This window comes from Diplotaxodon limnothrissa, linkage group LG22 (genome assembly GCF_057381915.1).
Source record: "Diplotaxodon limnothrissa isolate DT_005_m linkage group LG22, D_limnothrissa_male_GT1.1, whole genome shotgun sequence".
NCBI lineage: Eukaryota > Metazoa > Chordata > Actinopteri > Cichliformes > Cichlidae > Diplotaxodon > Diplotaxodon limnothrissa.
In genome coordinates, this window is record NC_140616.1 from 19,066,117 (window position 1) to 19,089,166 (window position 23,050).

The window sequence follows — 23,050 nt, forward strand, 5'->3', positions numbered from 1 at the left end:
ATATATATATATATATATATATATATATATATATATATATATATATATATATCCCATCACCTCCCACCCTTTCTCCAACACGATCCTCCTGTCCTGTCAGTCCCTGCGGGTTCAAAGGGTAGGGTGTCATCGACCTCCCTGCAGCGTTCCCGTAGCGACGTGGATGTTAATGCAGCAGCAGTTGCTAAATACCGGCACGTCAGACAAACCGGGGGAGCGGGCCGTCTGCCCCCGGGGTCCTACTCCTCACTGGGTAAGGGCTCTGCCAGTCAAGTTAGATGCTTATTCAGACAGTGGAGACGTAGGTCAGCATGTGATCAGCTGGAAGTCAGACTATAAAGAGTCTCGTCAGATCAGTACAGAGGAAGTTTTTTAAAGTTTCTGACAGGTTGAAGTAAGAAGTATGTCATCTTGTATAAAAGCTTGACTCATCTGCATAACAGAAGGATGGACGTCCAGACCCAAACACTTTAGCGCTTACACTGACTCCTCTCCTCTCCTGCTGCCTGCTCATTTGCCTGTTCGTGTGCTTGTGTGTAGATATACTCTATGCATGCTCTCTATACGGATATTGTCCTCTGTGTCAGTTTGTCTCTACATTTTCGATGTCGATCCCTACATCTGCACGGTTCTCAGATAAACAGATGTTATGTGACTAATTCACACTGTGCTCCTTTCTTCTCCTGTTTCTCTTGTATTTCATCTTTTTCTATTTTTCTTATTTTCAACTTTCTTTTCACATTTATTATTCACATTATTCGTTTTCCCTTTTCCCTTTGTATAATTTCTGTAAAAAAAAAATTTTTTTCATTTTATTTTTGGGGGGTTTTCCTGTCATTGGTCTCCTTTTTTTTCCCTCCCCCTCTTTCTCTTTGCTACTAAAGATGATGCCGCTGATAAAACGGATGGTAAGATCATCTCACTCCACTTCTTCTCTGCTCTTTTCCCTTTCCTCACTCCATGCAGTCCATGTTAACTCAGTTGTGACAGTGTGTGGCCACAGCGCCCCCTGCTGTCAACTTCAAAACCTCATTTCTATTACTGCGCTGTTCACAGAAGCATAGATCAAATATTAACACATCTAAAATCATCTTCTGCTTTACTAAAGCTGAATCTTATTTTAAATATGGCAATTTTCTAACCATCTGTACTCACATTAAACTGTATCATTCAGCTGTTGAGGTTTTATAGGATAGTATAAGGATGTGCTGCTTGAATATTGCACACAAAAGGTGAACTGTGATACTTAAAACATGCTCCTTTTTTGTCTGTCTATAGGAACCAAATCAGACAATGGTAAGACTGTGGTTAGGTGGATGTTTGTGTGCATATTTGTAGGGATGTTCTAGATGGAAATTTTGATTTTAGTCTTTTTGGATCCAACAATTATGTGTTTGATCAATTTTATAATAATAATAAACAAGAAAAGTGACTTTGCTTAAAGGGGATCTATTATGCTCTCTGATATATTCCTGTGTTATTTTTACTGCTACTATGGTAGATGCTTCTTTTAAACATGGTTTTAGTTTGAATTAGTGAGGGTCAGCATATGTGCAAGTAACCCCTGTGAGCCAACAACTCAAGCTTCAGCATCCTGTAAATGTTCAGATTTTCTTTCCTTCTCTTGGCTCTATATGTTATCCCAAATATGGTAACTTCAAACTTGAAAGGGGTGGAGCTAAGGCAGCTTGTTTCAGAAAGAGTATAAACGGAGTATGAAATGAGATAAAACAAAAGAATATGGATTTGAAAACGAGCATGATGGGTCCCCTTTAACCACTGAGTTTGGACATGTGAATGCTATTATAAAGTGGGTTCTAAAAGTAATTGGTTGGTGGGAGATTAATGGATTATTCCCTTAAATTCCCTTTTAATCATTAAATCATTTTAGTCTATAATAAAATACCTTATCAAATACTTAACTGGTTATTTTCAGGGATTTCTTTTCTGAGACTGGTTTCTAATCCACTGAAGCATCCCTGTTGTATTCATCTGTGTTTGCACCTGGCTGAATGTGAATGTTGAGTTTAGGGTCCAGTCTTTAGCAACTTTCAGTATTAGTGGCTTTTCATCAGCTCTAGTGCTTTTTAGTTTCTGGGCTTCATTCAGCTGCAAACTGTGTGCGAGTAGTTTCATTAGTGTGTAAAATGCAGGTCTGTTTTGGGGGTTGTTTTTAATGGTTGTGCTTCTACTTGCATGCAGGTCGTGTGCGTACCAAGCAGCCTTTGTCTACTGCCAGCACCGTGTCGAGTCAGGTGGACTCGAGAGGACGCAGCCGCACCAAGATGGTGTCCCAGTCGCAACGTACGTACCTCCTCGCAGCAGCCAAAACACAGAGCATAATTTAAAGCCAGCTGTGAGTGAAACAGTCTGGGTAAAACAGGAGAAATGATGAGAGAGTGAGCTTGTAGAAGTATTTGCGGTTCCTCAACTTTTGTTTGTGGAGTTTCTTAACTTGTTGCCTCCACGGTGACGATAAGCTCCATGTGAATGTTTTTGTGCCTTCAGGTTCCGACGAATCCGATTGCACACCAGGTATTCTGTCCGTGTGTCAGAGTGTGCCTGTCTATCTCTGTGTCACAGTGGGAATGGTGACCCACCCGCTCTCATTCTGATCAGGGTGTTTTGTGTAAACAGGAGAGCGTGTGCGTATGGGTGTGTGTGTGTGTGTGTGTGTGTGTTTCTTCTGCATGCTGTGTTTCATCACTGAGGATGGTGTGGTGAACAGTACATTTCCGCTTCTCCAGCCTGGCTCTGGCTTTTATTCAGGTTATTAAAAATACGAGACACAAGCCTCTGGGCTATTCTTATATTGCAGCACATTAGGCAGCTGTGTGTGTGTTTTTTGCGTGTGTACCTGCTCTCCAAGACATTAACTGCTGATATGCTGCTTCGGGCCATCTTGGAGACCAGTTTAAAATCAGACAGTGATTGGGCCACAAACCAGTGCAACAGTTAAATCTGGATATTTAGATTGAGGACCAAATCGGAGTTAAGAGGGTTGGAAAGCTTTCCGTGAGTGTGTGAGGGTATGGCTCAGTATATTTACTTTAAACCATTTTTCCCTCATTGTTAAACAGGTTTTGTTTTTTTTTACATATGCTATGTGAGTTGCACTGCTTTCCCAAGTCTGTCATCTGCGGCTGGTTAAGTGTGTGTGTGTTTGCTTCAGCTACATTTCAGTACTTGTTTTCTCTTTAATTAATGGAATTATTTCAACATAGTGCTTCAGCTTTGCCTTCATTCTTGGTATGGACCACCAGGATCCTCTCTCTTCGTACTCTTATGTTTTTTTAACTCCCATGACACTTCTTTTGCGCTAACACCCATAATTCATCTGATTTAATCTGCTGTTCCTTCCCCCTCACCTCTGCTTTTCCCCCTTTCTTCCCAACCAATGGGCTTAATGGCTCAGGATCTCAGTCTGCTACCCCTGTCGGTGGTAAGATTACAACGCTACTTATTTTTACCCCGCTCTCTTTAGCTGTACTTTCTTTCCTCTGTTTCCCAAACCTCACTATCTTCACGTGCACGCAGAAAGGTCACTGAGAGTCTCACCCACACTGGCTTAGGCATGCTGGGATTTGTAGTCACAGACTTATAACATGGCTATGCTGTTACCATGTGAAATACACTGCTTTGGGAGCCTCATGTTTCTGCATTTCTATGTGTTACACAATGAAAAGTCGAAAGTCACTCTTTTTTTTTTTTTTTTTTTTTTTTTTCCCCTCTGTAACCACATCATTAGATTCCAAGCTAGTAATTCTCACAGTTTTGTAGCTTATGTTTGGTTTCAATAACCTTTCTTTCACCATCTTATCACTAGTTTGTTTGGGTTTTTTTGTTTTTTGGGGTTTTGGGGGGTTATCGGCACTTAAACAAATCCAAGCTAAGAAATTGTCAGACAGCGTGAGTTGATCATTACTTATAACATCTTTTATCAGCTACTGGATATCAAAACTCTTTGTGCAGTAATCATATTTTCACAAAAAACAACTTAAACACAGTTTTGTCATTTAGATCCATTTTATTTAGTTATGCGTCACAAGGTGTTAGCACATAGTTCAGTAGGTTATGTGATTCTGTGTGTGTGTGTGTGTGTGTGTGTGTGTGTGTGTGTGTGTGTGTGTGTGTGTGTGTGTGTGTGCGTGCATTTAGATTAGCTTTTGTCTCTCATTGAGAGAAAGAAGAGAGAATCTGGTCTGCCTGCTCATTTTTAGTCTTAAAGAGATCAATTTAAAAGGGACCTGTTATGCTTTTCCTGCTTTCTGTCATTGTCTAATCTGCTGTGATGGTGGGTGCTCACATCGAACATGGCCTAAGTTTGAAATACTGAGGTCAGCTTCTGAGTTGTTCCTGTAAGCCAAAAGCTCAGGCTTTAGGCTGCTCCAAATACTGAGCAGAATTTTTTTTCCAACTCCTTTTGGATCTCTATGACATCTAAGCTGGTGGTCAAACCTTTTGTTTGTGAGGGGCAGCCAGTCAGAATAAAGTTGAAGAAGCAAATAAAACTGCTTGATTCCAACAGGGGATGAACTGAAGGCAGCACCAAAGCCACACAATTCAGGATTTAAAAACAAAACATTGCACAGCTGGACATGAGCATAATAGGTCCTCTTTAAGGTCGGTTTCAAGTCTTGAGCACTGGAGCTTGTTTCCCAAGCATCTGTTTTCACATTTCCAGCACTGCAGAGCTTCTCCTGCTGGACTGTTTGTCTTCTAGTTTATAGCAAAATGACCCACTGTAAAAAGAAACACACTGTGGCCTTAGCTTTGGGAGATCGGATGCCTCGGGAAGAGAAATTGAGACTGTTATTCAATTTAAATTCAATCCAAATTCAAAATTACAATCCAGTAATGACAGTTACCTATGAGTTGCCCTTTTTTTTTTTTAATGAATTTGAAAGAATTTGAACTCACTGTAGCTCTGCTGGCTCCAGCAATCCTTCCCTAGTGATGTGTATTTTTGATATACATAAAATGCCAACATGTGCTTGAAAAACTACCAACTACCTTTGCCAGTTGTTGGTATAAGAAACTGATCACTTCTTTTTTTCTTTTCTTTTTTGTTTTAATGAAGTTGTCACGTTATAGAGGGGTGGTGTCACTACAGCTTTTTTTAATAAATGTCCCATGCACCACGGATAATCTATGTTAATCTATGTCTCTCTGAAGCTGGTAGTCGGAGCGGCTCCCCTGGTCGCGTGCTGACGAGCACGACCCTGAGCACCATGAGCACCGGGGCTCACAGGGTGCTGGCTGGATCCACTGGGGATGGACACAGACGCAGCCGCATCCCCCGCAGCCAGGGCTGCTCCAGAGACTCATCACCCACCCGCCTGTCTGTGGGTGAGTGCATTAACGTGCTTTGAACTAATACTGTCTTTCTATAAATTAGCTGTGCCTGCTTTAGAAACTGCTCAAGTGTTGGGTGATATTTTGTGCCATCAAACTCAGATGACCAGTCTCTGTGATTCGCTGTATACATGGATCTAAATTTGCCTTTTTCCCTCCTGCTCCCTGTCCTCCTTTTCTTCCTCTGCTCCTCTCCTTTTTCTCTGTCCTTGTTGCTTCTGTCTTGTAGCTCCTTCTAGCATTAGTTCCATCTACAACGGAGCAAGCAGAGGAGGTAAGGCTTCGACCTCGACTGGACCCTTGTGCTACCCATCAATCCACCTCAATGTGCCTATTCTCATCCTCACTTTAACCTCCATCTCCTTACACCATTTCTATCCATGATTTTAAAAAAAATTCCTCGATCACTGCTGCCGTCACAGTCCGTCTCTCCCATCATCAGTCGCTGCCTCAGCTTCATAGATTCCATCGTTCTAACTTGTCTGTCTTGGCTGTGTCGTTATGGTGATGGGTGCCTGTGATCAGCACATGTTCACGGATTACGAGTCATACCTTCCCCCTCTCCTTACTAACCTGTTTTAGTGGCTGGTTGAAGAAAGCTTCACACAGGATCAGCGACGCTTCATCTCTGCTCGGTAGACCGTTGGTAGCCCGTGATTAATTCTGATTTGCTAGCTGGATGCTGAAGCTGATGAACAGAGCAATGAACAGCGAAGTTGCAGTGCTGCTGAATGAAACACAGCCCTTTCCCTCAGCCACCCGCTTGATTGCTGCATCTCTTTCTCAATCACTTTTTCTGTCCATTTGTCTTTGTGTGTGAGAAAAAGAGACACATTGAGCACCTGTGTGTATCAGACATCTCTGAAGGTGAAAATCAGTTAATAAGAACTATTAGATGAATAGAAGAAACTAAATGTGCAGAAATTTCAATTATTTGTTTACATGTAAGTCATAAACTCTGAAACTAACAAATCATTCATGTTTTAAAGACAAATTTGGGTTTTCTTTCAGTGTTAAGATTTAGAATTTTTTATTCTGTTAAAGGAAACAACTGGAAGATTTTAGACTCTTGAGGGTGTGATACCAGTAAATAATACCAGTAGATTAGCTGATAGATATGCGCTCACACCTCTAAGATGGTTTCTTAAACATCAGAGGGGGGAAAAAAAACCTGTGCTCACATTTTTCTTGTTTTTGTCAGTTTGTCACCTGTTCTTATTCTGTCTTATTTATGTCTTTATGTACGTGCCTTCCTCTTTGACTTCTTTGTCACTGCTCATGTCTTTCTTTATGTGTACTTTTTCTCCCCTTTCCCTTTTTCCGTTTTCTTTTCTGTCTGCACTCCGTGGTTGTTACCTGGGTGGCGTTAGCTCGGGGCAGTCGTATCCCGCGGCCCAGTATGAGTCAGGGCTGCAGCAGAGAGGCCAGCAGAGAGAGCAGCCGGGACACCAGCCCCGTACGCTCCTTCACACCTCTTGGTGAGTAGCAGCAGCAGACAGATACCCGAGAGGAATTAGTAGGATATCCGAGGAAAAGAGTCTGACTGTATTGAAGCTTTACTCTTAGCTCTTAGATTTTTAGATTAAAATTGAATCCAGTATCTGAAAAAAAAAAGTCTCAAACACGCATGCGTCAGGAAAGTAGAGAAATAACACCTTTATGTTTTTCAGTCTTTCTTTCTATTCTCATGCACTACTCGATAAGTGTGAGTTTGTGTGGTCTTAGTTGTCAATCCTAAACTCTGTGTGTGTTTGTATGTGTGTGTGTGTGTTTTAATCTTGGTTGCAGCAACGCGGAGCTACTCTCGCTCCACCGGAGCTCTTCACACACCTGATGCTTTTGGGGCTGCAGGTGAAGGCTGAGTACATCTTTCTCCGTCCCTCACCCACCCAACCACTTGACTTGATTTTCTCTCTGCGTTTTCTTTTTTTGTTCTCTTTTAGTTGCAGTTCATCATCTCCCACATTTTACCAGCCCGTTTCTTTCGTCGTCCATCAGTTGATTTTTGATTTGTTTTGTTTTTTTACGTTCTGCTCCAGGATGTCGGGCTCTCCAGTGGAATCGCATGTTTCCGCCCGTTCAGTTGCCAGTTTATAACCATTCTGCTGGTTTTATCAGTGTCTCTTTGTCTTCTTTATTTAGCTGCGTCCCTCCTCCACAGGGACGTCAACATGCTCTCCTGCGTTTTATGTCAATCATGCTTTTTTTACCCCCAAGTGCCATCTGCAATGTCACCTAACGCATCATCGCATCAACTTACAGGGTTGTCTCGTGCGAAAGTGCCACGCGTGTGTGAGTTGTGTGAACGTTAGCGAATGGATGATCAGGAGAATGACATCATTTGTGGACGAGTGCTGAGTGTGTGCGAACTTGTTTTAATCTGAAGTTTTGCTAATGTATTTATTCTGCTATCTTTCTGTCCATCCTTCCTCTCTCTGTCTGCAGGATCAGGTTTTGGAATCAGTCAGTCAAGCCGTCTCTCTTCTTCAGTCAGCGCTATGAGGGTCCTGAACACTGGTTCAGATGTAGAAGAGGCTCTCGCAGATGCACTGGTATGGAAACTCAAATTCTAACACAGCATTGTGCACAACTAACTAATCATAGCCGTTGTGACTAGTCGGTACTAGACTTACTAGCCGTTTAATCTAATTGTTTGACATTTTAATTGATGCCCAGTGCCGTAAATTATTGTCCTAAATGTTATGCAGCCATCTGCCACCAGATGGAGCATTGTTGTTGAGAAACACCATAAATCTGTTATGCTAGGCCTGATCTTTTTGTTAACACTATTTATTTACTGTTTGTTTTTCACTTTCTATTTGAAGTATAACGTGCAGTGTTCTTAATGCATGATGAAAGGTCACACCAGGTTAAGTGACATGATCCATTATTGAAAAATGTAATTAATGGTTTTAAATGCCTTTGTTTATAGAGTTTTTTTTACATTGTCCATTAAACAGTTTTCAAATTTAACGTAATATCTGAGTCTTTCTTAGTTTTAGACTCGTCGGTTATACTAGTCTAAAAAATTAGTCACCAGGAACATCCTGGCTACAAACAGTGCACGTTCCAGTATCCTGCCACTAGCTCCTACACTGTGTGTCTGTGTGTTAACTAAACCCTGATTCTACCTCTGTTTAACGCTGTCAGCTGTTGGGAGACATGAGATCCAAGGTCAGCTTCTTTTCCTACCTCTTACCTGTGTGTGGGTGTGTGTGTGCTTGGTTTGTGTTCTATCAAGATGTGCTAGTGCATGCTTTCTTAATGTCCTGCTTGTTGGTTTTTGTTTTCATTGTAATGTCATGCCCTTTCTGTTCCCTGCAGAAGAAGCCAGCACGGCGACGGTATGAGAATTACGGCATGTACTCTGACGACGATGCCAACAGCGATGCATCCAGCGCCTGTTCAGAGAGATCCTACAGCTCCAGAAACGGAGGGGCCATCCCCACCTACATGAGACAAACAGAAGATGTAGCTGAGGTAAACAACAGCAGCAGGAAATAGATACTGCGATGGGCAGCTTTCCTAAAACCTAGGTCCTTAGAAAAAACTTAAATGACTTAAGTTAAATTTAGATGGGTTTGAAGTTTCACAGAAGGGAACAGTATCATTAAGGCGCTCTTTTAAAGTTAAAGTTTGCAGAGCAATTTGAATGTCAGGTGGAACCTCAAGGTTTTCTAAGGAGCATCCATCAATCTAGAAATTACTGTTATGCTTAATGCCTCTGGATAAGGCTGCAGAAAGCCACTAAAACGTTGACATAAGGGTCAGGCCATACCGACCTTATGTGTCAACCAAACAGCGCACACTGAAAACATGTTAATGGAAAGATGCGGTTCCATTTGGTTTTAGAGTAATGCAACCTGTGCATCACCTAAATCAGTCTTTAATTTGTGTTGACAGTTGTGATTAAGGGGCAAAGATTCTTCCCAAAACTGTGCTGACAATTCTGTGTTCTGGTCCTTGGCTTCCTGTATAAAAGCTGAAGACACAGGAGTGTGTAAACAATGAAGTAACTTTGATATTTGTTGTTAGGATTTTTCATGCACAGCACTTTGGTCAACTCTGCTGTTTTAAATGTGATATATAAATAAATTTGACCTTTGTAGAGAGTACCAAGCGCTCTTAAAGAGGGTGTTTACCTGAAATGGTTTCTATTCTGTTTATGAAAACTTTTCCTTAACATAGTGTGCAATTTGAGATAATGAAAAAGTGAGAATTTGGAAGCTTGTATTTAGTTAAAAACTTTGGAAATTATGCAGACCGTCTTTATAGTCTATATACAGATCTGCCAGGGTCACAGTACCTTTCCCGCTCCAGTTCATTTTGAGCACTAGAATTTTGCAGTGAAGATATTACTACCCAGAATCAGTGAGTGAATATGATCAGTGAGGTTTATATACTCATGTCTCCTGTGCTTAAATCTGAAAAGCCATTAAAAACGTGTTACTTCAATATTAAGCTGAATATTTATTACATGCATGTATTGAATCTTATTCTTTCCTCCAGGTGCTCAATCGTTGTGCCAGTGCCAACTGGTCTGAGAGGAAGGAGGGTCTACTGGGCCTTCAGGCTTTGCTTAAAAACCAGCGCACCCTGAGGTCAGTGTCAGGTCACTCAGGCGTGTTTGCAGTTAATAAAGTCATAGATGATTTCCAACTAACTGCTGCTGTTTTGTCTGTAGTCGGGTTGAGTTGAAGAGGCTCTGTGAAATTTTCACCAGGATGTTTGCTGACCCTCACAGTAAGGTATGGATGCATGCAGCATAAACCCTCGCACAAAGATGCACTGCATTCATTTGCAGTACCGTGGCACAAGATTCATAATTCACCTGCTTTAATTTTACTTTTTCAAATACTTTGTTTATCCCATCATCCTTGACTGTACCGGATTCTGCCAAACACAGAAAGTGTTACACCGCTTTAAAAAGCACACACACACTTTAGCTGTCACATCTTTCTAATGAATTTAGTGAAAAAGACGGGATAAACAGGTCAAAATGTTTCCTCAAATTTACTCACACTCAGACATAAACACGGGCATGGAACGCGTGCATTGGACTGTTTTCTAACGGCATGCCACACCTGAATGAGTGTGCCATCACGCTCACCGCCGTCCTGTGGGATTGTTCTGTCACTGTTGAGCAGCCAAACTGCTGGCTGCACTCTTCACACCCGCTGGCTCTCCCTTCTCTTTTCCCCTCCTCTACCTGCAGTCTGAGGCAACAACACTGACCGCTCACACACTCAAAAGCACACACGAACACACACACGCGTACATATTTGGGCTGCCCGCTCTCTCCTCTGACTAACAAGCTGCGATTCGGCCTCTCTAACACTGCCACTTCTGTTCCACCGTCTTGAGTGCTCCGTTTTCTCACACATGTCGTAAGCTGTGTGAGCTCCTCCCCCTCCCCCTCGTTTGACGTTTTGACGATTTGATGAATTTCAGCGAGACTCCGGCAGGGTGTACGGCACGGCAGAATCCGGTATAAGCTCAGCCTCCTTCAAGGTACTGCATCTCACCAGTGATCTCCATCTGCCTATCTCACACCACTCCTTTTCGTACTCCTTCCTTCTTATCTCCCATATTTTTCAGTGTTTCTTTTTAGCCTTTTTGCACTTACACTCAAGTTTCTCCCATGTCAGGGAGAAGGTAAAATTGGTTGTTGCTCAAATGTGTTTGAAAAAATTGAAGATGCTGAGTGTACTCTCTGACACTGAGTACATGCTTTGTGACGATGCTAACAGATGTCTCTCTCTCCCTCATGCTGCTCCCACCTCTGGAACTCTCTGTAGAGAGTAAGTCTGGCCAATCAGTGTTTGTGTTTGGATGAAATCTGCTTCATTAATCTGATTGGGCATTGAGAACTACATAACACTTACTAACCTACCTCACTTAATGTTGTCCGTAGCTCCACTGTGCTGCTGAAATCAACTAGTGGCATGTAGAGATGGTCCCCACATGTTGTGATTGGCTTGTTTTCATTTTGTGTGATTTAAGTGTGTTACTTGGTGACTGGGAGTGAAGGTGGACTGCTGCAGTAATGAGTGAAATGCCACTAACTCCAATGGGAACCACAGGGAACTAATGTGGACTAATGCTGCTCTCACATCATTCCCCTTCAGTATAATGCAGTAAAACAATGCAGGAGTGCCTGTATGCATGTGCATGTGCGCATGAAGTGTTTTAAGAATAAGTGATCAGTTGTTCAGTTTGTCACCTAGACTCTGTGTGCGTGTGTGCGTGCGCGTGTGTGTGTGTGTGTGTGTTTAGGTGTTCAGTATGTTCCTGGAGACACTGGTAGATTTCATCCAGGTCCATAAGGACGATCTGCAGGACTGGTTGTTTGTCCTGCTCACACAGCTTCTGAAGAAGATGGGAGCGGACCTGCTGGGATCTGTGCAGGCTAAAGTGCAGAGAGCCCTGGATGTCACAAGGTGAGTTGCACATTCGTATACAGACAAGCAAGTACAAATCAAGATTTTAAAAAGTGGCTTTTTATCTTACTTTACCAACACATTGTGGTCTATATACAGTCCATTGTGATCATTACGTAGACCGGACAAGTAAAATGTTTGAGTGATAACCTATAAATTTAGTTCAGTTTGAACCCCAACAATCAAATACTGTAGTTTTTGGGTCATAAGCCGCTACTTTTTTCCCACACTGCGGCGTATACTGACATGCGGCTAATGCATATTTTTTTTTCATGCAGCCAAAAACATTTTGCCTGGTAACAGTAGACCAATAAAATTGATAAGTAGTATATATACGGTATATATTTTTACCGGTTGTTAAGAGACGTTGTAATGTTGTTTGTGCACTGTTCCGTAAAAAAACCATAAGCAACGTAATTTGTGTGTTACTGATACGTACATATACTTAAAGGTAGCAGTGTTACAGGCGCTGTTCGAGGAAAAAAAGCATTTGCAGTATGTATTTTTGTATGTTACCATAACGTTTATGTTACCATGTTTATGTTACCTTACGGATTAAATTAAACGTTAAAAATCCTCACGTGTAATATTTCTGTGTAAATATCTAATATTACGAGTGAAACGCATACGGCTTAAAATCCGGTGCAGTCTGTACAAGTACAAAATTGATTTTCTTTCTAAAATTAGAGCATTCGTCTTTTAATCAGGTGCGCTCTGTAGTCCGGGAATTACGGTAATCCTGTGAGCGCAAGCACATGGTGACAGTGGGAAGGGAGCAGCAGGACCAGGTTCATCTGCTGCGACTGGTAGGGGGTGAAGAGAGGGAGATGGGACAAAAACTCCACCGTGGAAGAGAGCCAGAGATATTAATAACTAATGATCAAATGCAAAGTGGTGTATAACCGCAGATAGAGTGAAAAAATGTGAGTGAGAAAGAAACGCTAAGTGCATCATGGGAACACTGAAGCAGGCTAGGCCTATTGCAGTATAAGTAAGGAAGGATTCAGGGGCACCAGATCCAGCACTAACTATACACTTTATTAAGTGTAGCTTAGCTTTAGATGAGATCAGGACTGCTCAGGTGGTATGACCTTAAAGAAATAACAAACTCATCATCTGTTTATAAAAATTTACTTCCTGAGGTTTCTTAAGAAAAATAAATGTAATTTCAATAGTATGTCTGCCTTTCCTAAAGTATTATAGTAGTTTAAAGAAGCCAGTAAGACTAAAACTGAGAGGAAAAAAAACTAGAAAAAAAAAAAAGATTTGCAGTCTGAAATTTCTGACGCCCTCTTTTGTAATTTTCACATTTTTCCACACATTTCAAATTATTCTGGCACGTCAGGTTGGAGCCTCTGACGGGTTGTTTCCGGGCCCCAGGCCTTATGTTTGACACCCCTGCTGTAAAGTGTTCTTGGCGTGAGTCCTACAGTGAGTGCTTTCCTCCAAAAACCAGCAGCAACCTTCAGAGTCAGCACTTTTTTATCTCTATTATTTCAAATGTTTAGTAAAAGTGCAGAAGAAGAAGCAGTCACACAAATCACCACTTTGCATCTGGCACAGTGGTTACTCGGTTATTTACTTGCTGACAGTCCTTGAACTTTATTTTTATGATGCATGTTATGGCACAAAACGTGAAATCTAAATCTGTGGTTTTTTTGTCTTGCAGAGAATGTTTTCCCAACGACCTCCAGTTTACCATTCTCATGAGGTTCACTGTGGACCAAACACAGACGCCCAACCTCAAGGTAAATGACAAGTTGATATAATACATGTCTGTTTAGTGTGTATGTGAGAGAGCTGAGTGTGCAAATGTCTGTGCAAGGGTAGCATGCACACAAAGCTGGAAATTCAACTGACTGCTGTGCTAATATTATTACATGCCTGCCCATTGCTGGCTCTACGTCCCAAAACCCTGAATCCTGGGCTGTGATTGGATAGCGATTGATCGAGCCACTCCACTGGCTACTTTCAAGCTTTCTTCCTCAAACTCCTTTTTCATCTTTACCCAGCATACCTCTCTTTCGTTTCCCCTGATTATCTACTACTTTATTCCTTGCTCCCAACCCTTCTTACCCTTTTATCTCCCATGTTGCTCCTGCCTACTCCCACACCCTTTTTCTGCCTGATGTTTAACCTGTTTCCCTCTATTCCCTCTCCTTTCCCACTAGGCTTGGGCAATAAAGGATCTTACGAACAGTAGAATTTCACTACCTGCTGCAAATATTGCATTTCTGAAGACTTAACTACATCTTCATAGTAATTTTGTTAAATATTTTGCTATATCCAACCCCTCTGACATGTAAGAATTGGCTTAGATAGTATCACAGTATGAGTCTGACTCATTTTGTAAAACCATACAGTGTAATTTCAGTATCGCCCAGGTCTACTCCCCCATCTCTTTTTACTCCTCTACTCTCTCCATCCTCCTGCCTGCTTTCCTCTCTTGTTCCCCACCCCTCCCCCGTCCTCGTCTCCCTGTCTCTCTCCGTTGATTGACGCGGTGCTTCTCCTCTCTCTCTCTGAAGCCTGTGCGGAGCTCGTGTTGCGGGCGAGGCAGGGGAGGGTCCGGGGTAAAATTGTTCCCCCCCAGAGCGCGGCGCCACGCCTGCTCTCTAGACGAGCAGGCCGCAGCCTGGAGCCAGTCCTCCCAGGTCAGTGCGCTCCGGGGGGAGCAATTATGTGGCGCGCACGATGCTGCTAAGTGATTTGGAGGAAGTTCTGGTCCTGAGGTGCATTTGTAGAGAGACGAAAGACAATCAGGGCAGGAGTCAGTTGTGGCGTTTCAGAGGCTGAGTTGAATTTTTCCATTTATTGGTTCTTTAATATTGTTATTTGTCATTGTTTTTATGTTGATTGATTTTATTTTTGTACTATATAACGCATGACTGCATTTTAAACTTTTCTCTCATTCATTGGATCATTTGATTTTTCAGACCTGCAAGAGATGCACAATCTGCTGTGGTTGTACATGCTGACTCACTTTTGTGTGCGTGTGTGCGTGTGTGTGTGTGTGTGTGTGTGTGTGTGTGGGGGGGGGGGGGGTTTTGGTTGTTTCTGTATTTGTGTTTTTACAGGTGAATATTGGGTATGCATATTCACCATTATAGGTCAGCTTCCTAACAATTTGTATAAATGTGTGTGTTTGCGTTGCAGGTGAAGGTGGCTATTCTGAAGTACATCGAGACACTGACATTACAAATGGAAGCTCCGGACTTTGTGAACTCTAGCGAGACTCGGCTGGCTGTTTCCCGCATCATCACCTGGACGACTGAACCCAAGAGCTCAGACGTCAGAAAGGTATCGTCTCACAAACACGCACACAACATAATACGTCCTCTTGCAACAGGCCCCTTTTGTTTTTGAGGGATGTAATTAAACTTTATAATATTGATTTGAAGCAAGTCAGGCTGACTGTTGAATCTGGATGTTCAACACGTTCTCACTCCCAAAGCGTAACATTTTACGCTAGGTGACAAATCGTCAACATATTACGTTTCCGGCTACCCACCACGTTCCTAAATGACGACCTCGGAAAAAAGAGGAAATATGAGAACCGTCTGGACTCCATCTACACATGTTCGCTCTTTTTCTTCAAATCGCTTAGAAACACGCTATTTAACATCATTATAGTCCTGGTTAAGATCAGGATAAAGTTATGGTTAGGGCTAGGGATAAGGTTAGGTTTAGGACTGGAACGTCTATTACCGCGGGAGCGTCATTGCACTGGATTCCAGCCATAACCCGCGGCGTACTATAAGAACGCCGAAGGTCTCCTTTCGCGTTTCTCAGGAACGCCGCGGGACGTGACAAAACGTTGACATGTTACGCCTTGGGAGTGAGAACGGGCTGGGATGTTACAACAAAAGCAGACGAAGTGTATGATACCACAGGTTTGAAAAACAGTTATTGCACTGCTTTACCAGCAGAACTAGGAATTTCCATGGGAAGAAAATCGTGTGATCTGTGGAGTATCCTTTCCATAGCTGCAGAGATGGTTTCAACTTTAGGCCAAGCAGTCTTCTTGCTGCACTGGCTGTTCTCTTCCAATAGCTGAAAGTTTTTGTTTCATTTTACCTGTTATTTTCTCTTTAATTTCATGTTGCGTTCCGGTAGTTTGCTGTCATTCACACTCTGTTTAAAACTTGTGACACTGTCTAAATTTTTGCCACAGCATATTCTTTTGCCTGGCTTCAGATCAGTCTTCTGCAAATGCCTGTCTGCACGCAGACAAGAAGCACACAGCAATCACGTCACCTTTGCTGGACTATAAATTTTGCTTGATAGTGACAACCATAGTTTTTGGTTTGTTTTGTTTTTTGTGTTTAAGCTTTATCTCATAACTATAAACTTGCATCTCAGTTCAAAATCATAAATTGAAAAGGATCCTTGTCTCAAATGCCACCTCACAGCATCCCATAGTTAACCACAGTACTACTTGCAAGAGCTGCCACCCTGTTTGGTCCACAAAGTCTAAGTGTGTATTTTGTGTGTAACAGGCAGCCCAGTCGGTGCTAATTGCCCTGTTCCAGCTCAACACTCCAGAGTTCACCATGCTGCTGGCAGCTCTGCCCAAAACCTTCCAGGATGGAGCCACCAAGCTACTTCAAAACCACCTGAAGAACACAGGCAATGCTGCACAGGTAAAACATACTCTGACTCTAAACTGTGAATGCTTCAGAATCACAGTTTACACCTGAACTCTGTCATTATACTGCAGCAATAATGGCGTACCTCTTTGTTGTTTTGTTACCTTCTCAGGCACCAATGGGCAGCCCTATGACACGTCACACCCCCCGATCTCCAGCCAGCTGGTCCAGTCCAGTCACTTCACCCACTAACACATCCCAGAACACCCTCTCACCAAGGTAAACACTTGTCTGACAACTAGTCTTACACTGTCAAATCACTGTTATACAGTAAACAGTATTTTAGGGTGTTTTGTGGCCAAAAACACGCCTGTGGGGGGAAAAAAGTAAGCTTGCAAATTACACCGCATCTTTTACTGTGTCTGTGCAGTGCTTTTGACTATGACACAGAAAACATGAACTCAGAGGACATCTACAGCTCACTGAAAGGTGTCACAGAGGCGATCCAAAACTTCAGCGTTCGCAGCCAAGAAGACATGAATGAACCCGTCCAGCGGCGAGAAGGAGAGGAGGTGAGTGGAGGAGGCCAACACATTAGGGACATAAGTTCAATTCCTGGTGTGAATACAACCAGACCTGAGTGGTTTGTGTAACAGTTGGCACAATTCATGGGGGCGTTTGAACATTTTCGAATATTTTTATTTGATTCTACCTTCATGAGGTTTCCCCCACAGCAAGAGACAAGCAGCGGTGCAGCAGCCAGAGATCATGAATGTCAATAAACTTGTGGGAAGTGGGCAGGTGTGGAGTTAAACTTCTCTCAACTTGGAGGCGAGCAATTGAAACGAGTACAAATGGAAGTGAATATTACCGTTGACTGGCCACTGAGGCTGATAAATACACTATATGGACAAAAGCAGTGAGTCACCTACAGGAGCTGCTCACCCATGGAAACATGTCGTGAAGCTCCTGGTGCGCAGTTTTATGCTGATGTTAGTGCCGTCACCCAGCTGATCACGGACTTTCTAAAGAAGCTAACAAAGGCAAAGTGACGAAAGCAAAAAATATCCAGAGGTCAGAACCAGACACAAGCTAGCAGCCTCAGTTTGAGCAAAGGATCAAACTATTTACTAACCAAATTATGGAGACGGGTGAAATGGGGAAAAGGGTTGATTTGCTGTTAGCTGGTGGATTTGTAAACATACAAGTTTCACAAACTGGCTTGTTGAAAGGGTGACATCCAGTTATAGCACCACACTTGAATTCATATGTTTTTCCATATAGTGTATATTATAGGGTTGCCTTTGACTCGTGAGCAGTCACCACGATGCAGTGCATGGTGGGCAAATTGCTTTATAGTGACCAGGCTTCTGAATGGTCTCTTTATTTTGATACCAGATGAAAAATACCACCATGGTGCGGTCCTAACGCAAGCAGCTATACACCACGATCTCGCCAGTAGTATAAAAGTGTGAGAGTTGAGATTTTATTCCTGATAAAATAAGCAAATACCAGAATAAAAAGAGGATAAGACAGAGTATTCAGACTTTGTAATAGGTTTTGACACTCTCATTTAGCTCTGCACTCAGAAAGTATTATATCGTCTTTTGACCTTACAACATGTTTTCCAAGACTTGCAGAGGCCTGAAACACCCACACAGGTGTACTGTAGGGGACGCTGACATCTGATCTGCCCCACCACCCGTCCGTTAGCACAGGGAGTGAGAAGCATACATTGTTTATGGGACCGATAACTGTGAAAAATAATCTTCTACAGCTGCTGATAAAATCCTGTTTGTTTTATTTAAGCCTAGCTGCTGAAAAGCATCCCCAGTTATTATTTTGTGATGCTTGTGTAGGTAGCCTGCTCGTTCAAAACAAATTTATGACTTCAGACATGCCAGGTCTTATTTTGCAGCCCCTTGCAGTGACCCCGGTTCCTTTTAAGGACACGGCGTACTCTACTACAGAGGTGTGACCTCCTGACATTTTCCCCATGAGATGCAACTGAAACCCAAGCGGCCCACATGTCATCAGCGTGCCAATCACAGCACACCTGACTCATCAAACCCCAGCTTAGAGCATTTAGCGGCTCGAGTGTAAATATACACATACAAATAAGAGCACCTTAAACCCTGCTCAGCTCCTCACCTGGTGCTTCATGTGTCTGCCTTTTTAAGTGATAGAGTTGTTTTTGTTTGTGTGTTTGTTTTCTTACGCTCTCATTTAGACAACAAGATCCTCTCTAAAAAGGAAACTTCATCCAAAATGTCCTGATGTATGAATGAATTTTAAGAAATCGAACGGAGACATGTTTGTTTTAATTCATTTGGCGTATTTACCATCTAAACACATAAAACAACTCTGCAGTTCAGACTGTTTTTAAACCAGAACTTTTGAACTCTTTAGAGTTTGACTGCTTGGTTCATTCGCTTTGTTTTTAATCCACCTTTGTTTTCAGGGGGGCAGCGGGACAGATGGCAGACTGTCAGATATGGGCGACGGCGGGCGTATGGCTCTGGACAATAAAACGTCTCTCCTCAACACCCCCCTGCTCTCCTCCAGCCCCCGAGTATCCCGCGAATACTTGTCCGACTCTCCCTTCAAACACAGCCGCAAAGACACCAGCCTGGACGACTCGGAGCTTCAAACTGATGGTACACAAAAGCATTCTGGCGGAAAAGGACAAATAACGACCTCGAGATATCGCTAACGTGGGTTATTTTCTGTCGCCTGTCTCCTCACAGATAGCAGCCTGGATCAGTCGGAGCTGGTGGCCGAGCTCCTCAAGGAGTTATCCAATCACAACGAGCGCATAGAAGAGAGGAAAGCAGCACTGTGTGAGCTGCAGAAACTGATACGCGAAAACACCCTGCAGGTGTGGGACGAACACTTCAAGACCATCCTGCTGCTCCTGCTCGAGACGATGGGCGACAGAGAGGTACACACACACTCATTTCAAATCTACAACAACCAAATGAAAGGGGAGGGGAGAGAAAAAAAAAGCTAAAGTCGCTCACTTTTATCTTAAATCCTCTCTCAGCATGTGATCCGAACGCTGGCTCTGCGGGTGCTGAGGGAGATTCTCAGCAAGCAGCCCTGGAGGTTTAAGAACTACGCAGAGCTCACCATCATGAAGGCCCTGGAGTCTCATAAAGACCCTCACAAGGAGGTGCGTTTATCCACACCCACGCTAATCTGCTCACTGAGAAGCTGATTTTATCACAAAGCATTATCAGACCATGAAGCGGTGGTGCAGAACACTCCTTTATTTTATTTATGGATCATCAAAGCTGGAAAAAAGCTTTGTGATTATCACTTGGTCATGTTGTATATTCATATTTCTCTGCTTTTCTGTAGGTGGTTCGAGCAGCTGAGGAGACAGCAGCCATGTTGGCGTTGTCCATCAGTCCAGACCAGTGTATCAAGGTGTTGTGTCCCATTATCCAGTCAGCTGATTACCCAATCAACCTGGCCGCCATCAAGATGCAGACCAAAGTAGTGGAGAGGATTCCCCGCGAAGGCCTGATTAGCCTGCTGCCCGAGATTGTACCAGGACTGATACAGGTAACATGCAGCTCAGATATGTAACTGTTCATTTGGAGGATGAAAGTATCAGCCGTGCAGTATCGTAGTTGTCTGTCATCTGCTTTATCACACACAGCCTTCACGTTCATGCATAAATATGATTGTTATGAAGAACTGCAGATCTGTAAGTTGTGTTCTTCTGTCTGAACAGGGTTACGACAACTCTGAGAGCAGCGTGAGGAAAGCCTGTGTGTTCTGCCTGGTGGCCATCTATTCAGTGATAGGAGAGGACCTCAAACCGCACCTCAGCCAACTGTCCAGCAGCAAGGTAAGTTGAATTCATCGTAAACCAGCTCGCTAAAGATGTGTCGCTTCTCATCCTGGTCACCAGGATCTTTCTGTGTATACATTTCAAGCTCTCGTGTCAACAGGTTTCCACCAAGAGTCATCTTTTTATTTTAATTTTTTGTTCAGCTGATTTTTTTACTTTTATTTTTATTGCACAAAAGACAAGAGTGCGATAGTAAAGTGCAAACTGCATCGAGTACAGAAACAACTACAATATACTGCTTAATAACTTCGGCTGCAAAGACAGCAGCTAGCACAAAGCTAGCCAAGAACTTGGAGTGATTTTAAAGCTGAGTGAAGGCCGACCCGAGCCCAGCAGGCCCTGTAACTCAGGCAATGATGAGCAGTCAAGCTTGCAGCCTCTGTTTTTAAAGTGGCGATCACTTTGAAGTCTCTTGGCGCTAGTTTTCGTCTTTTGTTCTTATATGTAAAAACAAAGAGGAAGATTCTATGTGCGTCCTCATTTGTGTCAGTGTGTGGCACTGTGGCCTCAGGTTTGTATAATTCAGTTAATTGGTCATTGTGTGACCGCACGTATCAACAACCAGGTTATTGTGCTGAGTAACTCAAAAGTAAGATAAGTAGTATAAAAAGTTACTTTCTCTGATGATTAATTACATAACGTAGTACATCAATTTTATGAAAAGTAATGAATAATGTATAACACGTTACTTTTTTTTTTTGAGTAACGACTCCAGCGCTGGTAAATACAGATGTAGGTTCAGGGTCTGAAAAGTGAATTCAAAGCCTTTAACCTGAATTCTTTCTGAAAGCCAGCAGAGGGCGACTCCTCTGGTTGCAAAATATACTTTAGAATTGTATACAAGTGTATAAGTAAAAATGACACCTCTTATCAGTTCATTTGTGACCTCTGTAAATTGTTTCCTGATGTGGTTATGATCATAATCTCCGAGAGTCTTACTGGAAATAACATGAAGTGAACAGTTTACTGTTTAAAGTAAAGTAGGTGATTTAAAACGTGGCGCTCTACCAGCATGCAGCGTCCTCAACAAAAACGCTCAAGTGAAGCACTCACATCAGGACACGGAGCCATTACAATCGCTACATCCATCCTTTATAAACAGTTGATGGCAACAACCATAAAAGATGAGTGATGAGTCTGTCAGCTACAGACTGATCTATTTGTGATGAATCCCAGGGCGACCTTTCAAAAACGGTCATGTGATAAACATTACTTGCCCAAATAATGCAGGAACCATAAACGCCACGTGTCAGCACGCGGTCGGCCTGCTCAGCTGGAGTAACTGCAATCTCGCCTTTTGGATTTTTAGCATCTCTTGGCTTGCACACATTATTTAATTCATGTTCTTCTGTTTTTCTATCTGCAGCTGAAGCTGTTGAATCTGTACATCAAGCGCGCCCAGTCCGGCACCACCGGCAACGAACCCTCAACCGAGGGCCTATAGGATACAGAGCGCCGTCCCACAGGGCAACTACAGAACTGCAGCTATGCCCACCCAACATAAACCATCTGTTCATGAGAACACAGCAACACAGACTGAGAACAAAGCATTCACAGGAGCAAACTACATACACCACACACACAGCTGTTAGGTACACACAGTCATCACACGTGCAGAGGAGAGTTGTAGTTCTGCTCGCCATTTCTTAGGATCCCTTCTGACTGAACTGAACCCTCAAACTCGGATTAAACTTAAACAGACATGCAGTCACACCCTCCACAGGTTTGTCACTACTCACTCAAGGATGAAGATATTAAATGCCCGTCCTGTCCGCTCCGCTCCATATCCACAGCACATTCCCTCTGAACAGCATCTCGAGGTCAACAGGAAGTGGTGCATCTGCATGGTTCTCATTTCCCTGGGCGGTAATATTCCTCCAACGGTGCTGTCTCCTCGTTTCCTTCTTGAACACTCATTAACTTGAGGGAGGGGGGTGCCAGGTAGACGGGAATGTAATTTTACATTATGTCATAGTTTGGATTTCTTTTACGCAGAGAGGTTTTACTGCAGTGGTTTTTAATACCCGGAGTTTTCTCTCTCACTCAGACGTCAACACGTGTTTCAAAAAGGTGCTGATGAGCCTGAACGGTACGACCGGCCGACCCCAGCACACGCAGCACTAACACGAGTCAAAGTGGGTCCTGCCTGCTCATAGCAAATACAGTACATACAGATTCCAAAGTTTAGGAGGCGTTATGTGCTTGGCTATGCATGAGACGAAATTTAAAAGATTAATAACTTTTTATTGGGGTCTGTTGTCAGAGTGCTCTGACTGGGGTTTTAAATTAATGTGAACAGTGTCTGCCCCTTTCAGATAAATCCATGATGTCCTCCATCTCTCCAATCTCGCATCAGTTCTGGGCAACACATGGAGAAAGATGGCTGCTTACTACATGAAGTATGACAGGACATGGCTTATTATCACATAGTGGATATGTATCTATATATGATATGATATTAAAATGGAGTATCCAAATAACAGTGTCATTCAGGGGAGTTCCCCAGAGGGGGGGTGCACGCGCGCACCTGTGCCCATCCTTGTTTTATTTTTATTTTTTTCCCCTCTCTCTCACACACTTATTTTGTTTATCTCTGCTGAGAAATTTGTAGAAATTTATTATTTACAGCTCTGGGAAAAAAGAAACAAGTCATGTGTCACTTTTCTCCTGTTCGTGTCTTTCTTTCCTTCCTCTTCTTGTAACATTCTAGTTTTCACTGTTGTTTCCTCTGTGCATTTACAAAGCTGTGCTTACAATAAAATAAAGAACTTGTACAGATCACGATAAGCCCCGCCTCTCTTCATTTC

General features: G+C 42.8%; 1 protein-coding gene across 1 annotated transcript in view; it reads left to right on the plus strand.

Moving 5' to 3' along the window:
* clasp2 (cytoplasmic linker associated protein 2) overlaps nt 1-22,987 on the plus strand; it is a 66,498-nt gene extending 43,511 nt beyond the window's left edge. The window contains exons 18-44 of the mRNA XM_085346461.1: nt 101-253; nt 1,279-1,296; nt 2,203-2,304; nt 2,509-2,535; nt 5,176-5,349; nt 5,585-5,629; nt 6,726-6,833; nt 7,144-7,206; nt 7,801-7,907; nt 8,506-8,529; nt 8,680-8,835; nt 9,865-9,956; nt 10,040-10,103; nt 10,807-10,866; nt 11,154-11,156; nt 11,632-11,795; nt 13,465-13,543; nt 14,952-15,095; nt 16,295-16,438; nt 16,557-16,663; nt 16,815-16,956; nt 18,846-19,041; nt 19,132-19,325; nt 19,428-19,556; nt 19,745-19,951; nt 20,124-20,240; nt 21,610-22,987. Of these exons, the coding sequence (XP_085202587.1) occupies nt 101-253; nt 1,279-1,296; nt 2,203-2,304; nt 2,509-2,535; nt 5,176-5,349; nt 5,585-5,629; nt 6,726-6,833; nt 7,144-7,206; nt 7,801-7,907; nt 8,506-8,529; nt 8,680-8,835; nt 9,865-9,956; nt 10,040-10,103; nt 10,807-10,866; nt 11,154-11,156; nt 11,632-11,795; nt 13,465-13,543; nt 14,952-15,095; nt 16,295-16,438; nt 16,557-16,663; nt 16,815-16,956; nt 18,846-19,041; nt 19,132-19,325; nt 19,428-19,556; nt 19,745-19,951; nt 20,124-20,240; nt 21,610-21,687 (2,897 nt within the window). The 3' untranslated portion in view covers nt 21,688-22,987. The remainder of the gene's footprint in view (nt 1-100; nt 254-1,278; nt 1,297-2,202; nt 2,305-2,508; nt 2,536-5,175; nt 5,350-5,584; nt 5,630-6,725; nt 6,834-7,143; nt 7,207-7,800; nt 7,908-8,505; nt 8,530-8,679; nt 8,836-9,864; nt 9,957-10,039; nt 10,104-10,806; nt 10,867-11,153; nt 11,157-11,631; nt 11,796-13,464; nt 13,544-14,951; nt 15,096-16,294; nt 16,439-16,556; nt 16,664-16,814; nt 16,957-18,845; nt 19,042-19,131; nt 19,326-19,427; nt 19,557-19,744; nt 19,952-20,123; nt 20,241-21,609) is intronic.
* Nucleotides 22,988-23,050: the final 63 nt, after the last annotated feature.